At 36.8% G+C, this 23,314-nt stretch overlaps 1 protein-coding gene across 9 annotated transcripts in view; it reads left to right on the forward strand.

The window, feature by feature from the left end:
• myocd (myocardin) overlaps positions 1-23,314 on the forward strand; it is a 209,576-nt gene that overhangs the window by 147,301 nt on the left and 38,961 nt on the right. For 2 of the 9 annotated variants that reach the window (XM_039739179.1, XM_039739183.1), the window contains exon 1: positions 19,481-19,816. The exons of the other annotated variants lie outside the window; for them this stretch is intronic. In XM_039739179.1, coding sequence (XP_039595113.1) covers positions 19,762-19,816 — 55 coding nt within the window. In that variant the 5' untranslated portion in view covers positions 19,481-19,761. Of the gene's footprint in view, positions 1-19,480; positions 19,817-23,314 lie in introns of those variants that run through there. 9 annotated transcript variants of the gene reach the window in all.

Raw genomic sequence — 23,314 nt, forward strand, 5'->3', positions numbered from 1 at the left:
TACAATGCCAAAGATAATCAGGTCTTCCTTTGCATGTACTTGAACATGTTTCTGTTGGCCGTCTATTTGTGCCAATGTCTTATATAGCAGGAATCAATAACCACAAGTGTCTGAAAACATGATGATGAATAGTATAACATATTAAATTGTGTAACAGATGTTATTAGAATTTAGCAAGGTGTTATTTACCTGTTTTTAATGTGTGGAGTGCTGCCACTGCTTTCCAGGAGTGTTTTGTGTTGCACAGTAGTCAGAATTTGCTATGATTAAATTGTTCATAAAAGGAGTAAGCATGTCTGGCAAATAACAAGAATCAGCATCATATGAAGTTGGCATTAAATTAAGAGTATTTAATCATGCAGCAGCATACATAATTGCGAAACTGCACGTAAGTTTGGAATTTTGGGAAAACCTGTAAGAGATTGACAAAAACAGAAACACATGCTGAATTAAGTGACAAAACCTAAAGAGGACAGAGGCCAGCTTATGGAAAAATGTTAATTTATAGAATAGTAAGTGTGCAGTATATTGTCATCTGATGCTTGCAGTGTTCTAAATCCTGTTAGTGGGTGTCCCCCAATGCTTTGACCTTCTATCTAGACTGCTGTGCCCCATCATGAAGGGACATGGGAGGAATACAACAAATACACTATTATTTTGTGCATGTATAAAAAACTCTTTTTGAATTTTTTTATGTTAAACCGGGTAATAAACTGTTCTGTGATTAAGGTAGTAAATAAACACATTTTATGCCTATAGGGGGTCTGATTTCTTTTTTTTTTTTAATAGCCCAACCATGATGTAACTCTGTTTCCAGGGGAAACAGGTGATTTTTAAAATGAACTATTCAATGGCATACATTTCTGGAATCTGGCTTCACTTTATTAACCAGAACACCCAAATAGATTTTTGGGAGGCTTCCGAAGTTTCACAGATGTTCTTAAAATGTTCCTGGCAGAAATGTTTTGCTATAGATTGTTTTCTTATGGTGAAAAAATGTTAAAATCTGCCTGGCTTGTATGAAACACGAGCCTTGTGACATAGACAGGTTATATGGGAGAGTGCCTAAAGGGACAAGTGTAAGACTATTTCACTCAGTCTGACAGATGAGCACAAAATGTCAGGAATTATTCTGGGAGTGTGGCAGCTGGGTGTATCGTAGAAACAGGACACACTAACGCTCAGTGATTATCTCCTAACTTGAGGGACCAGACCCACCAGGCTAGTGCTTGTTATTAAGCATTGAATGACCAGGTGTCCAAGTTTAAAACATTGTGTTTGAGAATTGCATTACTGGTTGACTTCTGCCATTTGATTTTTATTTTGACATATTAATAATGAGTTTATTTTGTTTGATTTTCATTGTACATCTTAGTAATTTTTATTTTCATGTTTTCATCATTAATGCTATGACATCCTGGCAGTGCTGTTTTGTGTGTTTGTTGCTGTGGGTGTCCCCATTTTATTGGGGTTTTTGATCACTTTGATGCTACATGATTGTTGGGCAAATGGTGCTTGTGCATGTCATGTGACCTTCTGTAGGCAGCAATGAAGATCAGAAAGTACTGAGTGTGTGATTGTTGTCTATGTGTTTAGTAAGCTTTGAACTCCTATAAACAGCATTTTTATGAAATATTATGTAAATAATATGTTTTAATATATGTATTTTATTTCTACTTATTATTATTACTGCCACTGAGTTAAATTGCTTGCTTTTACTTCTTATGCATTCTTTCTTTTTGTTTAATTATTGTTCTGTATCAGTCTATAAGAAAGTATTGAGCTCCGACAAGAGAAACTCTGATAACATCCTGTGTGTCCAAAGATTTTAAGTAAAATGGAAAGGGAGGTGGGGGTGGGGCGGGGTTTGAGGTTGGGTTAAAGCTCCTATTTAGACACTGATCAGTTTATTTTACCAAAACACTATTATGTCAAAGTTATAAAAATGCCACACCCTGGCATTTGACAAACCCATCACTGCTGAACCCTGATCATGCTGGAGCGTCACAACTGCTGACCTGTTCAGTTCTGGTACATTTGAATTGTCATCATCCATAACCTTCCACCATCTAGAATTCTCTGAATACTCTGACAGTACCTGGACAAGCTAAAAGTCTGAACTTGGCTATTAAAGAAAGCGATATAGAGTAGGTATCATGACCAAATCAATAACATTCACCCAGCCGGCGGGTTGGAGACTGGGTGTTTCTCTTGGTATAGCCTTGTATATACCTCTCCAAAGTACATTTTCCAGCATTGAACCTGTTCCATTTGTAGAGCTGCTACTCCTTGCTGGATACATCTGTGTCATAATAGTTGCAGTGATTTAAAAGATGGTGGTGCATTATCGTATCTGAACTTTAATATTTTTGCATTGCTTCCACTCCACCATAATTTGTCATCTATGGGGGAAGATCGAAAGCTTTAGATTTGTCAAAAATGTAGGTCTCCAGTTTTTAATGGATCTCAATGTTTTGGTCTCCTGATACCGAAAACATTGATATCTCAATGATGGGGGTGTGTTTGACTGTTTGTGTCACAGTTTCTTGAGGATGGTCTAGAGCTAAAACAGCTGGACAGAAAAGTACCAAACTTAAGCCTGTTATGAGATGGTGATGTGCTGATTAGTTTTTGAGTCAAATTACACAAGAGAAAGCGTCACTTTTTAGGAACCCTTAAATACTGTAATTCTGCAATTAATTAAGTTGCTATTATAACTACCTAATTTATGATCAGAAAGATCAGTGTGAGAACAGTAAGTAATTACTGAAATGTTGTACAATAGTTCGGGTAACTTGGTTCCAAGGGTGCAAAGCCTATTGACGCTCACATTGACTTTTTTTAAAGGAATGATCCTCATGAAAGACTAGCATGCAAGCATGTATTTACAGAAAAATTATGGATTTGAACTTGATTTAAATAAGACTTTAATTATGGTTTTATCTTTGTAGTTTTGGTGAAGGACTTAGCAATTTTCACATAATGATGCTGCTTGTAATAGAATTGCATTTTCTCTTTAGGACATACCGCATGTCCTGTTAGTCAAAAAAAGTTTTTCCCCATTGACAAAATTACCAAATAACTGCAGAATATCCCATTTAAATGCTGACCCCTTGGTGATTTTAGCTACCAACAGAAATTGTGGATTCTTTAATCCTAAAGTAATGTTTTATTAGTGGAGCATTTGGAAGGAAAACTGGGAGAAAATACCAATAAAAAAGAATGACAACAAACTAGAAAAGTCATTTGATCTAGCAGATCCATTTCTTTGCTTACAGAAGTCTGTTCCAAGAATCTTGCTCAGACTTTTCTTGAAATGTGAGATTGTGGTAAGACCCTGTGTGCTTCACTGAGGGAGTTACTGTACCTTGTGTGCTAACTACCTGACCTAATGTCAGAATGACAGGTGAGAGACCTGGCAGCTGATAGTTTAGTTTTATGTTCACTGTGTGTTATCTCCCTTCTAGTGCATGAAACAGAGACAATAAATTAAAGAGCCTTTGGTACACATTGTGAGTTTTAAATTGTGTGGGCTGGCATGGCACAGAGCCCACCTAATCAAGTACTCTCCTCTGGAAGTAAAATTCTAAACACTCTGAAACTCACCGATATTCAGTGAGATCATTTTTATACCATTGCCTGATTTTACCACGTTAAATACCTCCGTTCATTCCTTTGGGCATTTGCTTCCTTCATGGGACTTTCCTTTATGCTGTCTGGTTTTACTGATTATCTCCAGCAGTGACAGGCAGAAATATGGAAATGTAGTAGCCTTGAAGAATCACATCTAAAATGATAATTTGATAATAAATAATTTTTAAACACAAAATTGGGTAACAAGGCGCGAAAGTAAATAACAAGAAAACTAGAAAAAAAAGAAAGAAATCCTCTAATAAACAACAAATGTTTTCAGTAACTCCTTTACATTAAGTTATTTATTTAGTTATTGTTTACTTCTATGACATATTTAAAATTCTATTCATTATTTTTGATGATTATAATGTCATGTTTTGTTATTGGTTTTTTATTCTTCTTAAAATCGGTCATTGGAGTTGAGCAAATAAACATTTCACTACATATTAACACATGAACAGCTAGGTATTCAGGTATTTACTTGTGATAATAGTATGCAACAGCCACCCATACTGACAATTGTCGGAGTGTTTTTTATATGTTGTCTGATGGCACACCATTCAATATTCGTGGTTGTATTCATTGTTGTTTGTTGATATTGTATTGTGTAATGTTACTAGTCTGTGGGAAACATGCAAGTAAGAACTTCATTGTATGGTGGACATACAACAACAAACTTTGGAAGGGCATTACATCGAATAGATAGATGTGGTTGAAATACACTATAACTTATATACAGGTGTGAAAGGCATTTTAAAAAATAGAAATAAAAGATAATATATACAGTAGATACTGTAAATAAAGCAAATATATTTATTAAAAAAGGAACTATTAATAGATGATCTGAATAAATTGTCATTAGAACCTGATATTCTAAATCATATGATGGATGCATGAATTGATATATTGAACAATGAACAGGCGAATATAATGCAGAGGGAATAAACTTTGGATATGTAAATGCATTGGTAAGTTAAAAAATGGACACATGAGGGTTTGGATGTAAGGGTTAAGAGGTAACTGATGACTCATAATATTAGTTAGATCTTCGTTTTCATTTTAGTCAGGGTGGCATACATTTTTTTTCTGCTTCTTATATGTTTAATGGTGAGTGCTACTACTATGTTCACTTGCAATACAGAAACTCCATCTGTACCCATGGATACCTGAAACGGCCTAAGTGCACAGCAGTTTTTTTTTTATTTTGTTCCATTTTGTGGTCACCTCCTAATATTGGCCTCAATGAAACAAGCTGTGGGTACATAGCTACACTGCAGGTAAGACATTTTCATGATTGCTGCCAAACACATTTCTTGTAACTGCTAGTATTGGAAACATATGCCATGCATTCCACATCCTGAGCTTTATTTTAGAGGTGTACGTATCATATGGCTAAAGTTCACAATTGTTAAATGTTTAGCTAAGATGGAAAGTATTAAATATCTTTTGGATTGAGAATTATTGTTGTAATTAGGCAGTGATAGCGAATGATGAGTCTGAGATCTTTGGGTTAACACTTGACCATTTTTCACATATGAGGTAGTTTTATGTTTTTATACTCTTTAGGATGAAGTAACATACATTACAGTTGGGTGCCAGGGTTAGGTAAATCTCCTGTAATAACTTGTTAAATTGTATTATTCCCTCACACAGTGAGTTTGTTAGAACTCCATGTTTAACCACTTATGTTAGTGTGTTTAGGAATTACAATAAATAATAAAAAGTGCATAAAGCAATACCAGAACACTATCAATTGATACATACATCTTTCACCTAAAAGTGGCCAGATTTTCTGTCGGATGAATTGATGGTTGATGCAATGGCTATCTGCCCAAGCATGGAAAACTGCATTACTACTTTCTAGTTGTTTTAGTTTTTCTGGTCTCCTTTCATTGCATTTTGCCAGTTTGATGACATCTCATCCTAGATGTTCGTTATAAATGTCAAATATGATATGTTTTGCTTTTCCCCCAATTTCTCGGGTTGACTGCTCCTCAGACTGAGACATTTTTTTAGATTGTAGACAATATATCTAAAATGTGAAAAGTAATGAGTATTAATTGGCTAAGAAAAGAGTTCCAGATCACACTTAAGAATTTCACTGTATTCTGTAAATAAGACAGTACTAGAACCACTACTTCTAGTACTACTGCTACTAAAGGAGTATGAAATAAGATTAAACAGAAGCCTTTCAAATTTTAATATACATTTTATGTCTCCACTTGAAAGTATATTATTCTCAACTTGAAATTCCCACCAACCCTGTCGCCCCAACACCTCTTGAGCCACCTGTGTATGTGTGTCTTCATACTGACACAGTATGAAACATTAACCAGTAAACCTTTTGATGTATTTTATTCTGTGTTATATTTCATATAACCTATAGAATGATATTCTCATTGATGGAAAGTGGCTTGTGTTGTCAAAAGTGAAAATCAGAATTTCAATTCATTCTGCTTCACACAAGTGACAAAAATTTTTAACTGAACTGATTATCCTGCATTACATTCTTTTGCACACAATTAACTTTTACAACACATTACTTCTTCGTCAAACTAAATAAACTAAGATGAAAAGAATCCATATCAGAAAGTTAAAAAAGGAAAGCAGGAACAAAAAGAGGCAAAACCGTCATCATTGGTCTCCTGCATGTGGTTACTAAGTCGGCAACAGCAATCAACAATCAGTGTTTTATGCTTCCTATGACAGGGTTTTTGCACAAATGAGGACCCAACACCTGCCTTCTCTCAGGGGTGATATGTGTAAGGTTGTAAGAGAGATAATACTTGATCTAGCAGAAAAGAATCCAACAGGTGGCACATCTCTATTTTATTTTTAGTATTTCTTTATCTATGTTATGAGGGTTGAAATGAATGTACCACCTGAAAGATGGTAGCCTAGTTATACAACAAAAGGGTTCTAATGTATGGATGGTGGGACATTGTGCAGTTGCTGGTAACCTGTCTCATTCATCCTGGACACTGAACTTTTAAATTGAAGGTGGCCTTAGTAATCAGTCACTTTGTGACAGTGAATGTATCATTTTAGCTAGTTTGTGCTCCAATTGTAAAAATATATACGTAGAAAATATATAAGAATATCCTAGTATTTGTGAAGCAAATTAGAATGTTATGTACTTATGAAAGTGTTATAAAAAATAAAGACTGCTTGCTTCTTTGCAGCTGGAAATTACAAGGTTGTCTTGTTTCGCTATGTGATAACGAAGCATTGTAGGATTGGAGAAACACCAATCCTTCAGAGTCAGGTGTAAGCAGCTGCCATCAGAGTTGGGCTAAAGGTTGAATGGAATGAGAATGGTAACTAATATGCAAGGCATGGGGTGGTGACAGAGGGCAAGTTTTGGCCAATTTATCAATTACATCTTTTGTAGTACCATTTTAGTTTCAAAACAGTAGTTTTTTTGCTATTACTTAACAAATGACACCTGCGATGGACTGGTACCCTGTCCAGTATTTGCTCCTGTCTTTCCTAGCTAGAATTGTCTCCAGCAGAGTCCTGTGACTCTCTCTTCAGGACTAAACGGGTTAGAAAATTACTGACTTGACGGACTGAGCCAGAGGTCAGAAATATTGAGAAAAACAATCGGAAATGATTTTGTCAAAAACAGAATTGTAAGTCACAGTCAAAATAGTCCTAATACCAAATTCAAATCTTTAGCCCTCACTCATTTTTCACTCAGCCCTAACTCATTTATACGTGTTTTTATTTTTCCCATGTCTTGATCTCTCTCGCCAATGATGATGAGATAAAGCCAGCGTTAAACAATTGAGAATGGGCTTTATTTGTGGGCATACATCCTACACAAGTGTCCAGGTTTTTGACTTTGAAAATCTGGTCTCCCTATAATATACCATCCGAGTGCCTCATTCACCTCCTATCTATAACAGTCAGTCATTGTAATAAAGTTTGCCTTTTACTTCTGTTATTCCCTCACACCGGTCATAACTGAATAACTTTACAAGCCCAATTCTTGAATGCACTGGAGTGTTACACCATTCCTACATTTTCCAACTTGCAAATAATTGAATTCCAAAGGTTTTGATGCCACAAGCTGCCGGCTGCCATCTTAAATAGACAAGATACCATGACAACACACATTATGTAATTTTTGAGTTTAAAGTTACATGACAGCTATGGGCGCAGAAGCAATACTGTACTATGATAATATTAATACTAATACTGTGGTCACAGCCATGTAAAGACTGCTACAGAACTGCAGTGAACAAAATAAATACAAATACCAAAATGTTACTGTCAAAATAACTATACAGATTAACAAGTTATGTTTAAATAAAAATATTGTCCAAAAGCATGTGTAAAACACTAGTGGAGCTAAGAACTGAGATTCATAATACAAGGTCCACATGACCCTGAATTGGGTTAAGTGGGTTTGAGGCTGTTGTGTTATATTTTAATATATTATTGCACTTCAATTCTACAGTATTACATTTTGAGTTGTTTTTCTTTTTCTTTTTATGGAAATTGAAAAAAAAAAAAACTGTTTTTTTTGGAAGAAAATGTTTGGTCATGTTACATCTAATAAGAGATATCCATGACTTAGTCCACACCATTTAATTTTCCAAATAGTGCAAAATGATTTAAGAACTTCAACATACTTCACAGTAACACTGAGAATGTTTAGTTACGGTATTTAACATATACACATTGATACATTATCTGACCTTTTTGCTAAGTGGGCACTTGTCCGATAAGCCATTATTTTGCAGTAAAACTGTCAGACATTTATTTAAATTAAAATATTTAATTTTATATATATTATAGAAATATGCATTTTAAATTCTCATATAGTTCCCATAAGGTACTATAGCCTATTTCCTTACTATTCAAGTTAAAAAGTTAAACAATACGCGCACGCGTGTGTGTGTGTTTGTGTGTGTGTGTGTATTATTTATATATAATATAATTTACTCTCTTTTCAACAAAAAAGATAGCAGTGGTATGTCTTTCATTTCCTAGAAACATCTGAGTACTGTTGTGTTTTCTGAACAAAGATTTTTAGTGAAGCAGTATTTAGTTGTATGAAATTAAGTCAAATGTGCAAAACTGGCTGTGCAAAAATGTGGGTCCCCTTGTAATTTTGCTGATTTGAATGTCTGTCACTGCTCAATGCTGATTACTTGGTTGGATGAGCTTGTTAAACCTTGAACTTCATAGACACATGTGTCTAATCATGAGTGGTAAAAGGTATTTAAGGTGGTCAATTGCAAGGTGTGCTTCCCATTGACTCTCCCCTGAAGAGTGACAGACAGCATGGGATCCTCAAAGCAACTCTCAAAAGATCTGAAAACAAAGATTGTTGAGTCTCATGGTTTAGGGGAAGGCTACAAAAAGCTATCTTAGAGGTTTAAACTGTCAGTTTCAACTGTAAGGAATGGAATCAGGAAATGGAAAGCCACAGGCACAGTTGCTGTTTAACCAACCCAGCAGGTCTGGCAGGCCAAGAAAAATACAGGAGTGGAATATGAGCAGGATTGTGAGAATGGTTACAGACAACCCACAGATCACCTCCAAAGACCTGCAAGAACATCTCGTTGCAGATGGTGTTTCTGTACATCGTTCTACAATTCAGTGCAATTTGCACAAAGAACATCTGTATGGCAGGGTGATGAGAAAGAAGCCCTTTCTGCACTCACACCAAAACAGTCGCTTGTTGTATGCAAATGCTCATTTAGACAAGCCAGATACATTTTGGAACAAAGTGCTTTGGACTGATGAGACAAAAATGGAGTTATTTGGTCATAACCAAAAGCGCTTTGCATGGCGGAAGAAGAACACCTCATTCCAAGAAAAACACCTGCTACCTACTGTCAAATTTGGTGGAGGTCCCATCATACTGTGGGGCAGTGTGGCTAGTTCAGGGACTGGGGCCCTTGTTAAAGTTGAGGGTCGGATGAATTCAACCCAGTATTGACAAATTCTTTAGGATAATGTTCTAGCATCAGTCACAAAGTTGAAGTTACGCAGGGGTTGGATATTCCAACAAGACAATGACCCAAAACACAGTTCGAAATCTACAAAGGCATTCATGCAGAGGGAGAAATACAATTTTCTGGAACGGCCGTCACAGTCCCCTGACTTGTATGTATGTATGTATACTAATAAAAGGCAAAGCACTCACTCACTCACTCACTCACTCCTGACTCCTCACTAATTCTCCAACTTCCCGTGTAGGTAGAAGGCTGAAATTTGGCAGGCTCATTCCTTACAGCTTACTTACAAAAGTTGGGCAGGTTTCATTTCGAAATTCATTGCCTAATGGTCATAACTAAAAGGTATTTTTCTCCATTAACTGTAATAGAGTTGAGCTGGAAAGACGTGGGGGGGCGGAGTTTCGTGTGACATCATCACGCCTCCCACGTAATCACGTGAACTGACTGTCAACGCATTACGTAGAAAACCAGGAAGACCTCCAAAAAGCGCTTAAGAAAACATGCATTATATAATTGAGAAGGCAGCGAAACAATAAGAAGCGGCAGTGACATATACTACCATATTCATGAGTGCTGCTACCTCGGAAAGAAAGCAAGGTGTAAACCTAAACTTTAAATTAAGTTCATAGACAGGCTACGCTGGCGTTTCACATGCCCACAGGTAATGCGGGATACAAGTTTAATGAGAGGGCGGGATATAAACGAGAGTTTTGATCACTTTGTAACTAAGTTAAAATTGTAGGTGAAGAGGGGTGCTTATGCAAATTCCGAGAGACTGTGTTTGTTGGGGATTGACAGTTAAGGTGGGTGGGGGAGTCACGTCATCATCTCCCCTCCCATTCATCTCATTTCGGTCTGAGCTGAGCTCCGCGGCTAACACCTTCTTCCGAAGCAACTTCCTCAGACTGCCACCAAATACTCACAGAAAAATCCACAAGTTAATACACACGCTGTCTCTAGAGTTAATCTCACACTGAATCCTCCAGGCACTACTTACAAAAGGTCACATTGACAATCATGTTACGTTATTTTTAAAATCTTTCCTTTTCTTAGCACAAGCACAGCTGAGAAGCTTGATGCATGTGCTCCATAAGCGTTAAAAATAATGCATTTAATCACACTTTGCATTACAAGCAAAGGGAGCTTTGTCAATGCATGATTTCCTGGTACACCGATTACATTGATCAGCGCATCCCGATTCATTTTACCCTCGCACCACCTTAGTTTGAGAAGAAGTATGAAAAATATGAGGTTAACACAGAAAAACAGATCACCAATTCAAGCTTTATGAATAATCGATTAAGCCATCAATAATTGTTTTGGTAAAGCCATCCTCCTTCCATTTTATAATTTTTCCGCCATTAGCCATGATTAAATGAGCGGTAAAAAGTAAGAGTGAAGCGAGGGTGACTTATTTAGGCAGGCATATATATGACAGCAACACTCATGACAATGTCAATCATGTTACGTTATTATTAAAATGTTTCCTTTTCTTTTCATTACTTCTTTAACACACTACTTCTCTGCTGCGGTAGCGGGTATTTTGCTATATATATATATATATATATATATATATATATATATATATATATATGAATGACCTCCAAAGAGCGCTGAGACTTTTGATATCATGAGCGTGTCTGCAAAACTGGGGTCTCCTGCCCAGCAAAAGTCGAGCAGCCAGCGTGCATAGCTGTGCCGGCCTTTGAGGCGCTGACTGCGCTTCTGCCTTAAGTCAAAGTGAGCACTTTTCATTTTTTCATCCTCCCCTGCGCTATAGCCCAGACAAGTGCAAACACGGGACCCCTTTTCTACACCACGGCAAAATAATATTAAGGCGATTCACACTTTCTTTTGCACGTATACGATTATGAGGTCCTCAACTCGGATTATGAAGACACGCACAGGAGTGGAGGACTGACAGTGCCATATATATATGTATGTGATATATGTATATGTATATATGTATGTGATATATGTATATGTATATATGTATGTGATATATGTATATATATATATGTATGTGATATATATATATATATATATATATATATATATATATATATATATATATATATGTGATATATATATATATATATATATATGTATATGTGATATATATATATATATATATGTATGTGATATATATATATATATATATATATATATATATATATATATATATATATATATATATATATATATATATATATATATATATATATATATATATATATATATATATATATATATATATATATATATATATATATATATATATATATATATATATATATATATATATATATATATATATATATATATATATATATATATATATATATATATATATATATATATATATATATATATATATATATATATATATATATATATATATATATATATATATATATATATATATATATATATATATATATATATATATATATATATATATATATATATATATATATATATATATATATATATATATATATATATATATATATATATATATATATATATATATATATATATATATATATATATATATATATATATATGTATATATATATATATATATATATATATATATATATATATATATATATATATATATATATATATATATATATATATATATATATATATATATATATGTATGTGTATGTACTGCTCAAAAGAATTAAAGGAACACTTTTTAATCAGAGTATAGCATAAAGTCAATGAAACTTATGGGATATTAATCTGGTCAGTTAAGTAGCAGAGGGGTTGTTAATCAGTTTCAGCTGCTGTGGTGTTAATGAAATTAACAACAGATGCACTAGAGGGGCAACAATGAGATGACCCCTAAAACAGGAATGGTTTAACAGGTGGAGGCCACTGACATTTTTCCCTCCTCATCTTTTCTGACTGTTTCTTCACTAGTTTTGCATTTGGCTACAGTCAGTGTCACTACTGGTAGCATGAGGCGATACCTGGACCCTACAGAGGTTGCACAGGTAGTCCAACTTCTCCAGGATGGCACATCAATACGTGTCATTGCCAGAAGGTTTGCTGTGTCTCCCTGCACAGTCTCAAGGGCATGGAGGAGATTCTAGGAGACAAGCAGTTACTCTAGGAGAGCTGGAGAGGGCTATAGAAGGTCCATAACCCACCAGCAGGACCAGTATCTGCTCCTTTGGGCAAGGAGGAACAGGATGAGCACTGCCAGAGCCCTACAAAATGACCTCCAGCAGGCCACTAGTGTGAATGTCTCTGACCAAACAACCAGAAAGACTTCATGAGGGTGACCCAAGGGCCCCATGTCCTCTAATGGGCCCTGAGCTCACTGCCCAGCAGCATGCAGCTCGATTGGCATTCGCCATAGAATACCAGAATTGGCAGATGCACCACTGGTGCCCTGTGCTTTTTACAGATGAGAGCAGGTTCACCCTGAGCACGTGACAGAAGTGAATGGGTCTGGAGAAGCCATGGAGAACATTATGCTGCCTGTAACATCATTCAGCATGAGCAGTTTGGTGGTGGGTTAATGATTGTCTGGGGAGGCATATCCATGGAGGGTCACACAGACCGCTACAGGCTTGACAAAGGCACCTTGGCTGCCATTAGGTATCAGGATGAAATCCTTGGACCCATTGTCAGACCCTATACTGGTACAGTGGCTCCTGGTGCACGACAATCCCTGGCCTCATGTGGTGAGAGTATGCAGGCAGTTCCTGGAGGATGAAGGAATTGATACCATTGACTGGCCACCACACTTTCCTGGCCTAAATCCAATAGAACACCTCTGGGACATTACGTTTTGGTCCATCCAGTGCCACCAGGTTGCACCTCAGACTGTCCAGGAGCTCAGTGATGCCCTGATCCAGATCTGGAAGGAGATCCCCCACAACACCATCTGTCATCTCATTAGAAGCATGCACCGATGTTGTCAGGTATGTATACAAGAACACATTTCCATCAAACGATGTGGCATCCTTTCGTTCCTAACACATTACCCAGTCTATATCAGTATAGATATCCAGGATGATTTCTTTTTCCCATTGAGATCTGATGTGTTTTCAAAGTGTTCCTTTAATTTTTTTGAGCAGTATATATATATATATATATATATATATATATATATATATATATATATATATATATATATAGTAATAAACTTGACAAACCACGTCCAAAGGTTTGTGGATTTGCCCCGTATATTGCTTTGGTTGCAATATTGATTTGGTTAAATATGATGAAAAAACATTAGACCTTCAACATAGATGGTGGTTTTAGGGTGGCTTTTATACAGATTCAGAAAACGGCTACAGGAAATTATGTAATACAGGAAGTGTTGTTATTGAGGAAATGCCGGAAGTAACATCATCAGACAGGGACCGGATGAGACATCATCGTCATGGACCAGAAGTGACGTCATCAGCCTAGGAACGGAAAAGTGACAGCGTTGTCTTGGGACGGAAGTGACATTATCATACTGGGACCGGACGTGATGTCATCAGAAGGAGTAGGAAGTGATGTCGAGGAGCATTTTCTGGAAGTTTTATTATTGGAGTGCGTGTGAGTTATTTATCTTCTTTAGTTCTGAAAGATCAGTGAGAGAAGCATTAATACTGTCATTCAAGCCTTCATCCATCGATAAATCAGTCACTTCTGGGCTTGTTGACTGCCTCCTAAGCGCACGTGTTTGACAATATACAGTATATAAAATATATAGACACAAACATACATACATCTTCATATATGAAAGTAAAACACACTCTTAGCTTCTGATGCTTACTGTGTTTTCATGTACTGTACAGTACTTAAATTAATGGTTTAATATTAGGGCAGCCTAATATACAGAATTTGTGAAAGCACAAGTTTTCTTAGATTACAAGCTAAGTTTCAGCTCTCCAATGCAAAATGTAAATTAAGGAAGCACTAAGGACTTCAACATTGGCAGAGTCACTTTGTCTGTGTAATAAACAAAACTAATTTGTTTAATGTACATTTGCACCTGCCTATATCGGGTAAAAGATTTGCTTAAAAAGAGGATTAGAAACAAGCATTCAGGTAGACGTAAGTAAAAATGGATATGTAACGAGGGCTTTAACTTTGACAGAAACCCATCAAGGTTTTCACAGCCCAGGTGCCCCCATCGAAATACATGACTAAAGATTTCTTTGGCTTTAAATAAGTAATGTTGCCAATATGGCAATAGTATTGATATCCTGGGACAACAACAACAACAATAATCTTATTTTGATTCCTGATGCTGTGATATGAGAGGACAAATGAAGACGATAACCAGATTTGAATATGATATGATGGATAGATAGAATTGAGAAATCTTATACAGTATGACAGATGGACTTAAAAAGCACAATATATTATTATAGATATTAAAAAAACCTAGTCCCCTCCTGCAACCTTCTAGCATGTATGTTTCTACTTCAGTCTGCTGAACTGTATGCTGCTGCTATTAAGACGTCACTATTAATAATGAGCTGGCTGGTGTCACGCAGGCTGTCTGACTCAGTTAACATCAGCCTTTCTAGAGAAAATCATTATTTCACACTCCACTTGAAGAACAGGGCAGGCGTCCAGCTGCCCTGTTGGGTCAGTGTGGCAGATGGGGAGTCAGAGCCAATTTCTGACAGCCCAGGCGTCTCAAGCCAGATAGAGACTCTTGATTTAACACGAGCAGTTAGACAAACTGGCCCCAGAAAAAAGAAAACACAAGCACTGCCATTAAAACATGAAAAAGCAATGAAATAAAAAAATGAAAGCAAATGAAACTGGCAATACAGTGAGACAGAATCAAATAGAAGAGAAAATGTATATTTCCATGATAGTGAATGGTGAAGGATTAAATAAACATAAAAGAAATATATATTGTTAGATCCTGTAGAAACTGTGCACGTGTGTGTACATGATTTTACTAACTCACGAAGTTCAATAGTGTGTTGGGTAAATAGCATTTTAACAGAGACTGTATGTTCTTGTGTAATTGCACTACGTATGTTGCTTACTATGCTGGTGCCCAACCAGGCTTTGTTCCTGCCTTGCACCCAGTAGTTGTGCCCTTGACTGGATAAGTGGGTTGGAAATACTATAAACAGATATTCTTTGCATTCATTGTAGACTTCTTAGAGTAAAAATCATGTGTCAAGCTTAGATGTGACATCATACTAGCTAATCCAGACTCACCATTCAACCCAGCCTGTCTGACTTGCGTATTTGCACAGGATGAGTTAGTTTTGATTCAAAAGTGATTGATTCCAGTTGCTTTACCTTACGTTGCTATCTTGAAGCCAGTGACCAAATGCTGTCAATAGAAATCATGAAGCCTAATTTTAAGTCCCATGTGTCTTCATATCAAGATTGTTGTGAATTGACACTCTCACTGTGTCCAAACTATGCTGATTTTTCCTATTCTGTATGTTTAATTTATGCTGTTTTCCCATTGGATTCTCAATTCTGAGAATATAAGAACTACTGTTTATTTGGGTTTATTAAAATCCATCACTTTATGCAGAAGGTTTTTTCAGACAAGAAATGGAGAAAAGATCGGTGATTCAGACTGAATGGAAGTTGTAGTTTTCTTCTAAAATGATATTTAGAACTGACTTGTAGAAGTTGATGCAGATTTTTTTTTGATAAATAAATTGAACACATCTATTTTTTCATTTTTTGCTGTGATGCATGTTTCTTCACATACTGGGTGCATAAAGGAGTTTGATGTGTGTCTGTATTTGTGTGAGTGATGCTCTGTGTTCACGTTAAGATTTGACTTTGGAGCGAAGAGCATGTGTGTGTTTAAGTTTGTGTCTGTACAGTATGTATGTGAATGGTAAGTGTCGTTACTTGTGTGCATGTTAAGATTTGCAATAAGTTTTGAGTGTGTGCGTAATGGAATGTTAGGGGTGTATATTTAAGTTTGTTAGGGCGTGTCATGCTGTATCAGTGCACATACTGTATAGTAATGAGGTTTTGTGTGCATGTAATATAGTGTGATGGGTGCATTTATATTTACTTGATTTTGTATGTGAATATTATGTGAGGCTGTTTCTGCATTCTGCTTTTGAGACTAAGTCTGTATATGTGCTTAAGGTTGTGAGTGTCTGTTCATCTGAGGAACTTGTGTGGCTATGTGCCTATATTCTGGTTTTGTGCCATTTCATGTTCTTGAATCAGAGCATGTGTGCCGGATGTGTGTTCATGTGTATGCAAGGAAAGCTATATGCAGTGATTAATTGTGAAGGTGTCTGAGTATGTGCACATGTATAGCTGAGACGGTGAGTGAGGTGCATTTGATCTGTGTTTTCAGCATACAGTTTATGTTTATGAAATGCATTGTCTGACCAAATTTATTAATTTCTGGTTGACTGTTCACTTGCTTCTCATATCCTCTACGTGCCTAGTGGCAATTAAGCCTTACAGTTGATGTTGCCATTGCTCTTCATTTTGGGCTGTCTTCAGTGTAGTTCTCCAGATGAATCCTGCCGTCATTAGTTCTTCCTCCATAGTGCCTCTCTGTTTTTCTCAGCCTTCCTTGTTTTCTTTTTCCATCCATAGCCCAAGGCATTGCTACCTTTGCTGGATATTTAAAAAGTATATGGTGCACATGTCCTAGCTGCCTCCATCACTGTTTGTTCTGTGTGATTGTCATGTTTTCAATTTGGTGATATCCTGGAGTCTTGCATTAAATATTTGTGGCTTGCCAGTGGATTTTCACGACTCTTCTCAGGCATTTGTTGTGATAAAGTGAGAGTCTATTTATGTCCTGCTGGGTGATAGGCCAACATTCTGAACCATACAGGAAGAAAGAGAAAACATTACTTTGATACATTCTCAGCTTGGTGTTCCTAGGGTAGATAGATGGATGTCACAGAAGCCAAAGTCTGGCATAGGCTGCTCTGGCTTTTCCAAGGCATATCTTAATATCTTCTTCAGTTCCTCCTGGAGCTTGATGATACTGCCCAGGTAGCAGCAATGCCTGACTGTATATGGGGTGCATTTGTGTTTTTGTGTGTGCTTGTGAAAGATGTGTGAATCTGTGTGTGTCTCTTTTTGCCTGTGATGAGCATATCTGCGCAAAATTCTCAAATATGGATTGCATATGTGTTTCAGTACATCTCTGCCTGTGCCATAGGCTCCATATGTGATGTTTGACATGCTGCATGTGTATTCATAAGAACCTCTTTATGTGAATGTGGTGCCCACACAATGTCATTATCCATCACCACTGGACCAATTTTTGAGGACCTCTAAAGAGGAATGCATCTCTCATATATTCTTTCTAAGTGTTTAGAGTGGCATTTAGTTTCTGTGTGATTAGAGGTCAGTTACTTCAAATGCCACACTTGCATGCCATAGCTCATTGTGTCTGTTGGTGTGCAATTAAGACAGGAATTTACTAGGAGAAGGTAGTCAGCTCTTCATTGTTTCTCTGCTGTATGTGACCTCTGGGGGGCAGCACTGAAGTGTGGCACATGTCTGGCTCCAGATTTGGCACAGGAGGTCACATCAAGGGAACTGGTCAGCATTCCAGAGTTGTTGGGGCTTAGCATGTTTGCCTGATTAGTGCCCTGCTATGAATGGGGCGGGATTGGAATCACCCTCAGTTCAGGGCACAGCTGTGGAAAGGACGGCTTTAGTCTCCAGGTGGGGAGGGGCTCACTTCCAGTAACAGCTGTGTTTACAGAGCAGCCGCTTCCTGTGTTCAATGTGGTTTTAGAATCTTTGCCGGAGGCAGAGCCATTCCCCGTGTTTCTTCTAGGTTCAGGGGTTATAGTTTGCATGTCTTACATAAGAGGTCATTTGTGTATCACCCTATTCTAGTGTGTATGTTCTCTTTAGACTTGTGTGTTACTGTCTGTAACAGAGTATGTGTTGGCTAGTTTGCATTTTTGTGTAGATTTTTGTTATATCTATCTTTGTATAAATGTGGTGATTAATAACAGTGCATATGAGTGTTTACAGAGTTGTGCATTACATTTCAGCCTGAAATGCATGTGAAGACTAGGGTATGTATAAATGAAAATGTTTACTTTTGCAGGTATATATGACTTGTATTTGTGTGTGTGTGTGGGTGTGTTGAGAGTTCCATATGTCTCAGTTTATACGTAGTATTATATGTCTGAGATACTATGTTAGTAAGTCATTATGTTTCTGGTTATTGAAGTAGAATGAAATCTTAGTATTATGATTTGGCACAGAAATGTCAGCGTGCCAGAACGGCTGATGTACTGGACTGTAATGCTGCTGGTTCATTTGTAACCCTGAACCTCTTACACTGTCTGGGCTCAAAATGTAAAAATGTGTTTAATTTGTTTTTTCTACCTTCCGTACTGAAAGGGGGTTATATGAAAGCAGGAGAATTTTTTGTGCATGTTTTAAAAGCTGTGTGTTGTTTCTCATTGAGAATGTGGGATTTTTATGTATATTTGTACATAGCTGTGGACTGTATGTGTGTAATGTTTTTAATTAGAACTCAGTCTCTCTAGGATTGGACTGCATCTATTTTCGGGTTTCTGCACAGTTTTGTAATTGTGTATTTCGTGTGTGTTGTTTTTTTGTTTTTGTAGTCTTTTTTTACACACTTGATTGTTCCTTTAGAGTGTCTGTCTGGCATGCTGATGTGAAAGAGTTAAGATGAGGCACAGAGGCGTCTTTTTGGCACATGTTTACTTTCACTCCACACCATCTCTCTCTCTCTCTCTCTCTCTCTCTCTGTAGACATAGCCCCTGATTGGCTGAGCAGTACTTGTTGGTAAGAGGGCATCCTTCAGTGATGATCTTCTGTGTAGGCGGGTACATAGGCGTTCTTGATAGTAAATCTGCAACAGTGGGAGGAACTTCATTCTCCTCCCCTCTCGGGGGATATCACTTGCTGTCCTGCTGAGGTCAGAACTAGATGGGACCAAAACCTTTCACAAGTTTTCTTGGCTCCTCAGTAGAGCAGCACTCCCAGGAGGGAAAGCAGCACGCGTCTTTCTCTGTCTCTGTCTCTCTCTCTCTCTCTCTCTGTCTCTCTCTCTTTCCTTCTCTCTTTTTTTGTATTTTACTGTCATTTTTCTTTGGATGTGGTGCCCTGTGCCAGTCTTTCTACAGGAAAGTTGATGGTTTAGTTTGTTGCACTTGGACTTAAGGGTACAAGATCAGGATGACTCTCTTAGGATCAGAGCATTCCCTGCTGATTCGAAGCAAGTTCCGTTCAGGTAAGCCACCTCTTGGCATTACAGTTCACTGTAGTCTCCTGACTTCATTGCAGCAGACATCACCTCTGAAGTCTTCTTGGGAAAGCCCTTTATGTGTTTTTCATTAACCCACTAACAAGTAGTGTGACATCACAACCTGGTGAGAGACAGCTGGGCATGCTGAATTTCAAAAAGGCAGGTGGTAGGAAGAAAATGGGGGAGGGGTTTGGCGGTGGTGTTTTGGAAGATTGATAGGTTGCCGGGCAAAGTCTGGCTAAGTAGACACTCCTCTGTGTAAAGCACCCTGGCTACACATTGTCCATCAGAATTCAAAAGCAATGCACCTGTAGAATTAACCAGGGTAAAAGTTACCTACCTTTAAATGGGATGCTGCCCATTCTAAATGTTTTCAATATGATATCCCTGTTTCTTAAACTGGGATGCACTTGTTTCCAGTTGACATCAGTCTGCATCATTCCAGCTGATAAAATGTACTACCATAAAGGGATAATCAAACCAGTAAGCAAAATGGTTAGTATTGCTATAATTGTATGGCTGTTGTATAGATCACACCAGTGTAAGAATGTGTTTATTCAAATTGGGATATAATTTTTAATGAAGTTTCCAGTTTTTGAATCCAGTCTTCTGATGCTGGAATGTTCTTTTTCATTGAAGTTGTCAAGTTTAATAGCCAATCTTCTTAAACTGAAAGTGACACCTTTGCAACAACCAATCGCCTAGAACAGTATTTTTCTTAGATCATTATAGTATTTTAATAGCCATATTTCCCTGCAAATGTATTGGAAATAAATGTGTAGTGGTCAGTCCTTCTTAAATTAGATGTGCACAGTTACAATGACGTTGATAAACAGGTAGACTCTTTGAACTGTGATGTTTGTGTTCTAGATTTGACCAGTGGACAGTCTCTTTAAAGTGATTTTAATCTTTTTATATATATATATATATATATATATATATATATATATATATATATATATATATATATATATATATATATATATATATATATATATATAAATTAGGCCAGAATAATTGACCAGTTAACACATAGTATTTTAAATTCTCTCCAGCATTGTGATCAGCCAAGCATAACTGGGATTTTCCTTCAGGAAAAAATGTATGTGTATAACTGTCATTTTTAACTTGGTATTTATTTCTATTAAAGTGTGTTATGTGTGTGTTAGAACAGTACGACTGTTTTGATACGAAAAAGCCATTCAGCTCAATGAGCTTGGCAATCCTACTCGCCTATATTCTCCAAAATAGTTGTCAGTCTAACAAACTGGAATGCCCTTGCTTACCACCAAAACCATTACAGTAACAATCAATTTGAACTGGGGTGGATATATATTTAAGAGCCAGCTGGGAATTTATTGATATTAAGTGCATTCTTGCATAGTAGTCAGTCTGACTTAAATGCCATATTTTGCTTACAGTTTACTCCAATCTTTCTAAGCAGGGTTGATCTTGTATTTTTTTAGTTTACCACTGTATAGTCTGTATAAATTGGTGATATACTTGTTGAAAAATGACATCAGAATGATTATCGCTTTTCCTAAACTTCCAAGTTCTTGTTATTAAGCGGTTTCAGTATAGTGGTCAATGTATTTTGAGTTATTCTTGTTTAAGTTGTTAGTCTTGGTTGCCTGATTTGTATATTTTTTACTTTTCTGAATATGACTAGACTTGGATATTATTCATACAGAATCCTCCAGTATAATGCTGAGTTCATTGGCCAGTCTACTTAATCACCTGTTCCACTCACATGAAAAGCATTTTCATTGAATTTGGACAGAAATGATAACAAATGGCGCCTGCGTGGTATCCTGGACTATTTTATGAGAAATGACCCCACTATAATAGCCAGGATATCTTAACAATAAGGAGAATCAGTATGGTCTGCTAAAGTAGGTAGTTGTAAATGAACACAGTATAAAACTCCATCAATCATTGTGGTAATAAGTATCATCAGTTTGATGTGGACAGGAGATTATGTGATAAATTACATGGTTGCCAGTTCAATCTGTCTCTTTCTGACCATGACAAATTAACATAACATTTTGGAAAAATTGTCTGTCAGATATGCAGTACCAATAATTCTCTAGACAGTTTACTGCCCTACTGATAGTATGTGCGCCACCCATCTGTGTGTGTATTTCACAATTCAGGTAAACTGTTTGTAAAGATTTTGAATGTTGTGTGAATTTTGCGTCGTCTTCCCCACAACTACCACCATTAGAAGCTCACTGAGATGTTTGGAATGATGTCCCAATGAGTTCCTCTCCTCAATAAACATGTTTTTTGACAGTTTGGTCCAAACTCTAGCAGGCTGGGGGGATTGTTTGTAGAAGAGAAGGCCGCTTACACTATGAGGCTTGCAGTTTTGAATCTGTGCCTGCTTGCCTGTGATTGAATTCTAAACATCTATCTTATTTAATAAAACAGGAAACCCAAGCCAGAAGCAAAGGTGAGTTGTAAAAGAGAAAGACAGCAGCAGAAGCTGCAGCCCAGCTTTAAGTTAAAACAACAGTGCCACCTCTCTGGTGAAAACATTACTGGGATACCCTGTGAAGCAAGGCACAATAAAGCAGCCAGACCACACTTTAACCCATCACTGACTGTGGGTAGACTTGCTGGAGTTCCTTAATATTACCATTCCATTGGCCAAAATGACAACCACTACAACAGACAGGCATGGGAATGAGAATTCTAATTGGCTCTTTGAGTTAAAAGACCTGTATCCTAAAAAAAAAAAAAACAGAAGTGGCCCGGTTCCATCTTAGGCTCATGCTTTATACTTGTCAAAGGTTGCCTTGGTGCCCCTGCACAAGATATACACTCAAAAATATTATTCTGGATTTACTTAACTATGTTCTGTCCACAATTTATACAAACTGAGGTGTGTAAATTGTAAATAAAAGTATTTAGTATTGTCTCCTTATTACTTACAATCAGTCATCACAATGTATTCATATTAGATAAAAATAATTTCCTTATGTTCAACAAACTAAACTAACATAACTTCACTACTACACTTCGCTACCACTGCACCACTGTGCCGCACTGAAATGTGCTTGTAAGTAAATAATAATTAAGTAAATAATAATTCTTTACATTGATATAGAGCTTTCCTCACTACTCAAAGCACTTTAGTTAGCAGGGAGCTACTTTAACCACTACTTATGTGTAGCATCCACCTGGATGATGTGATGACAGCCATTTTTGCACTATTACGCTCACCACACATATTAGCTATTAGGTTGTGAAGTGGTGACAGAGCCAATTATGGAAGTAGATGTGTTTGTTAGTAGATGTAGGTGTGCATTTGTATATGTGTAAATGAATGTATTTTGAATTTGTGTTGATTTTTGCGCATGCACATAGGAGACTGGGTGACCTGCTCTGGATAAAGTTTTGATCTGTCGACTGTGTTTCAGGATTAGTCCTAGATTTTGTTCAGCTATATTACCGTAAATAAATCCGTTTACCTAGTTGTCT

This window comes from Polypterus senegalus, chromosome 17, assembly GCF_016835505.1.
Source record: "Polypterus senegalus isolate Bchr_013 chromosome 17, ASM1683550v1, whole genome shotgun sequence".
In the NCBI taxonomy this organism is placed as follows: domain Eukaryota; kingdom Metazoa; phylum Chordata; class Cladistia; order Polypteriformes; family Polypteridae; genus Polypterus; species Polypterus senegalus.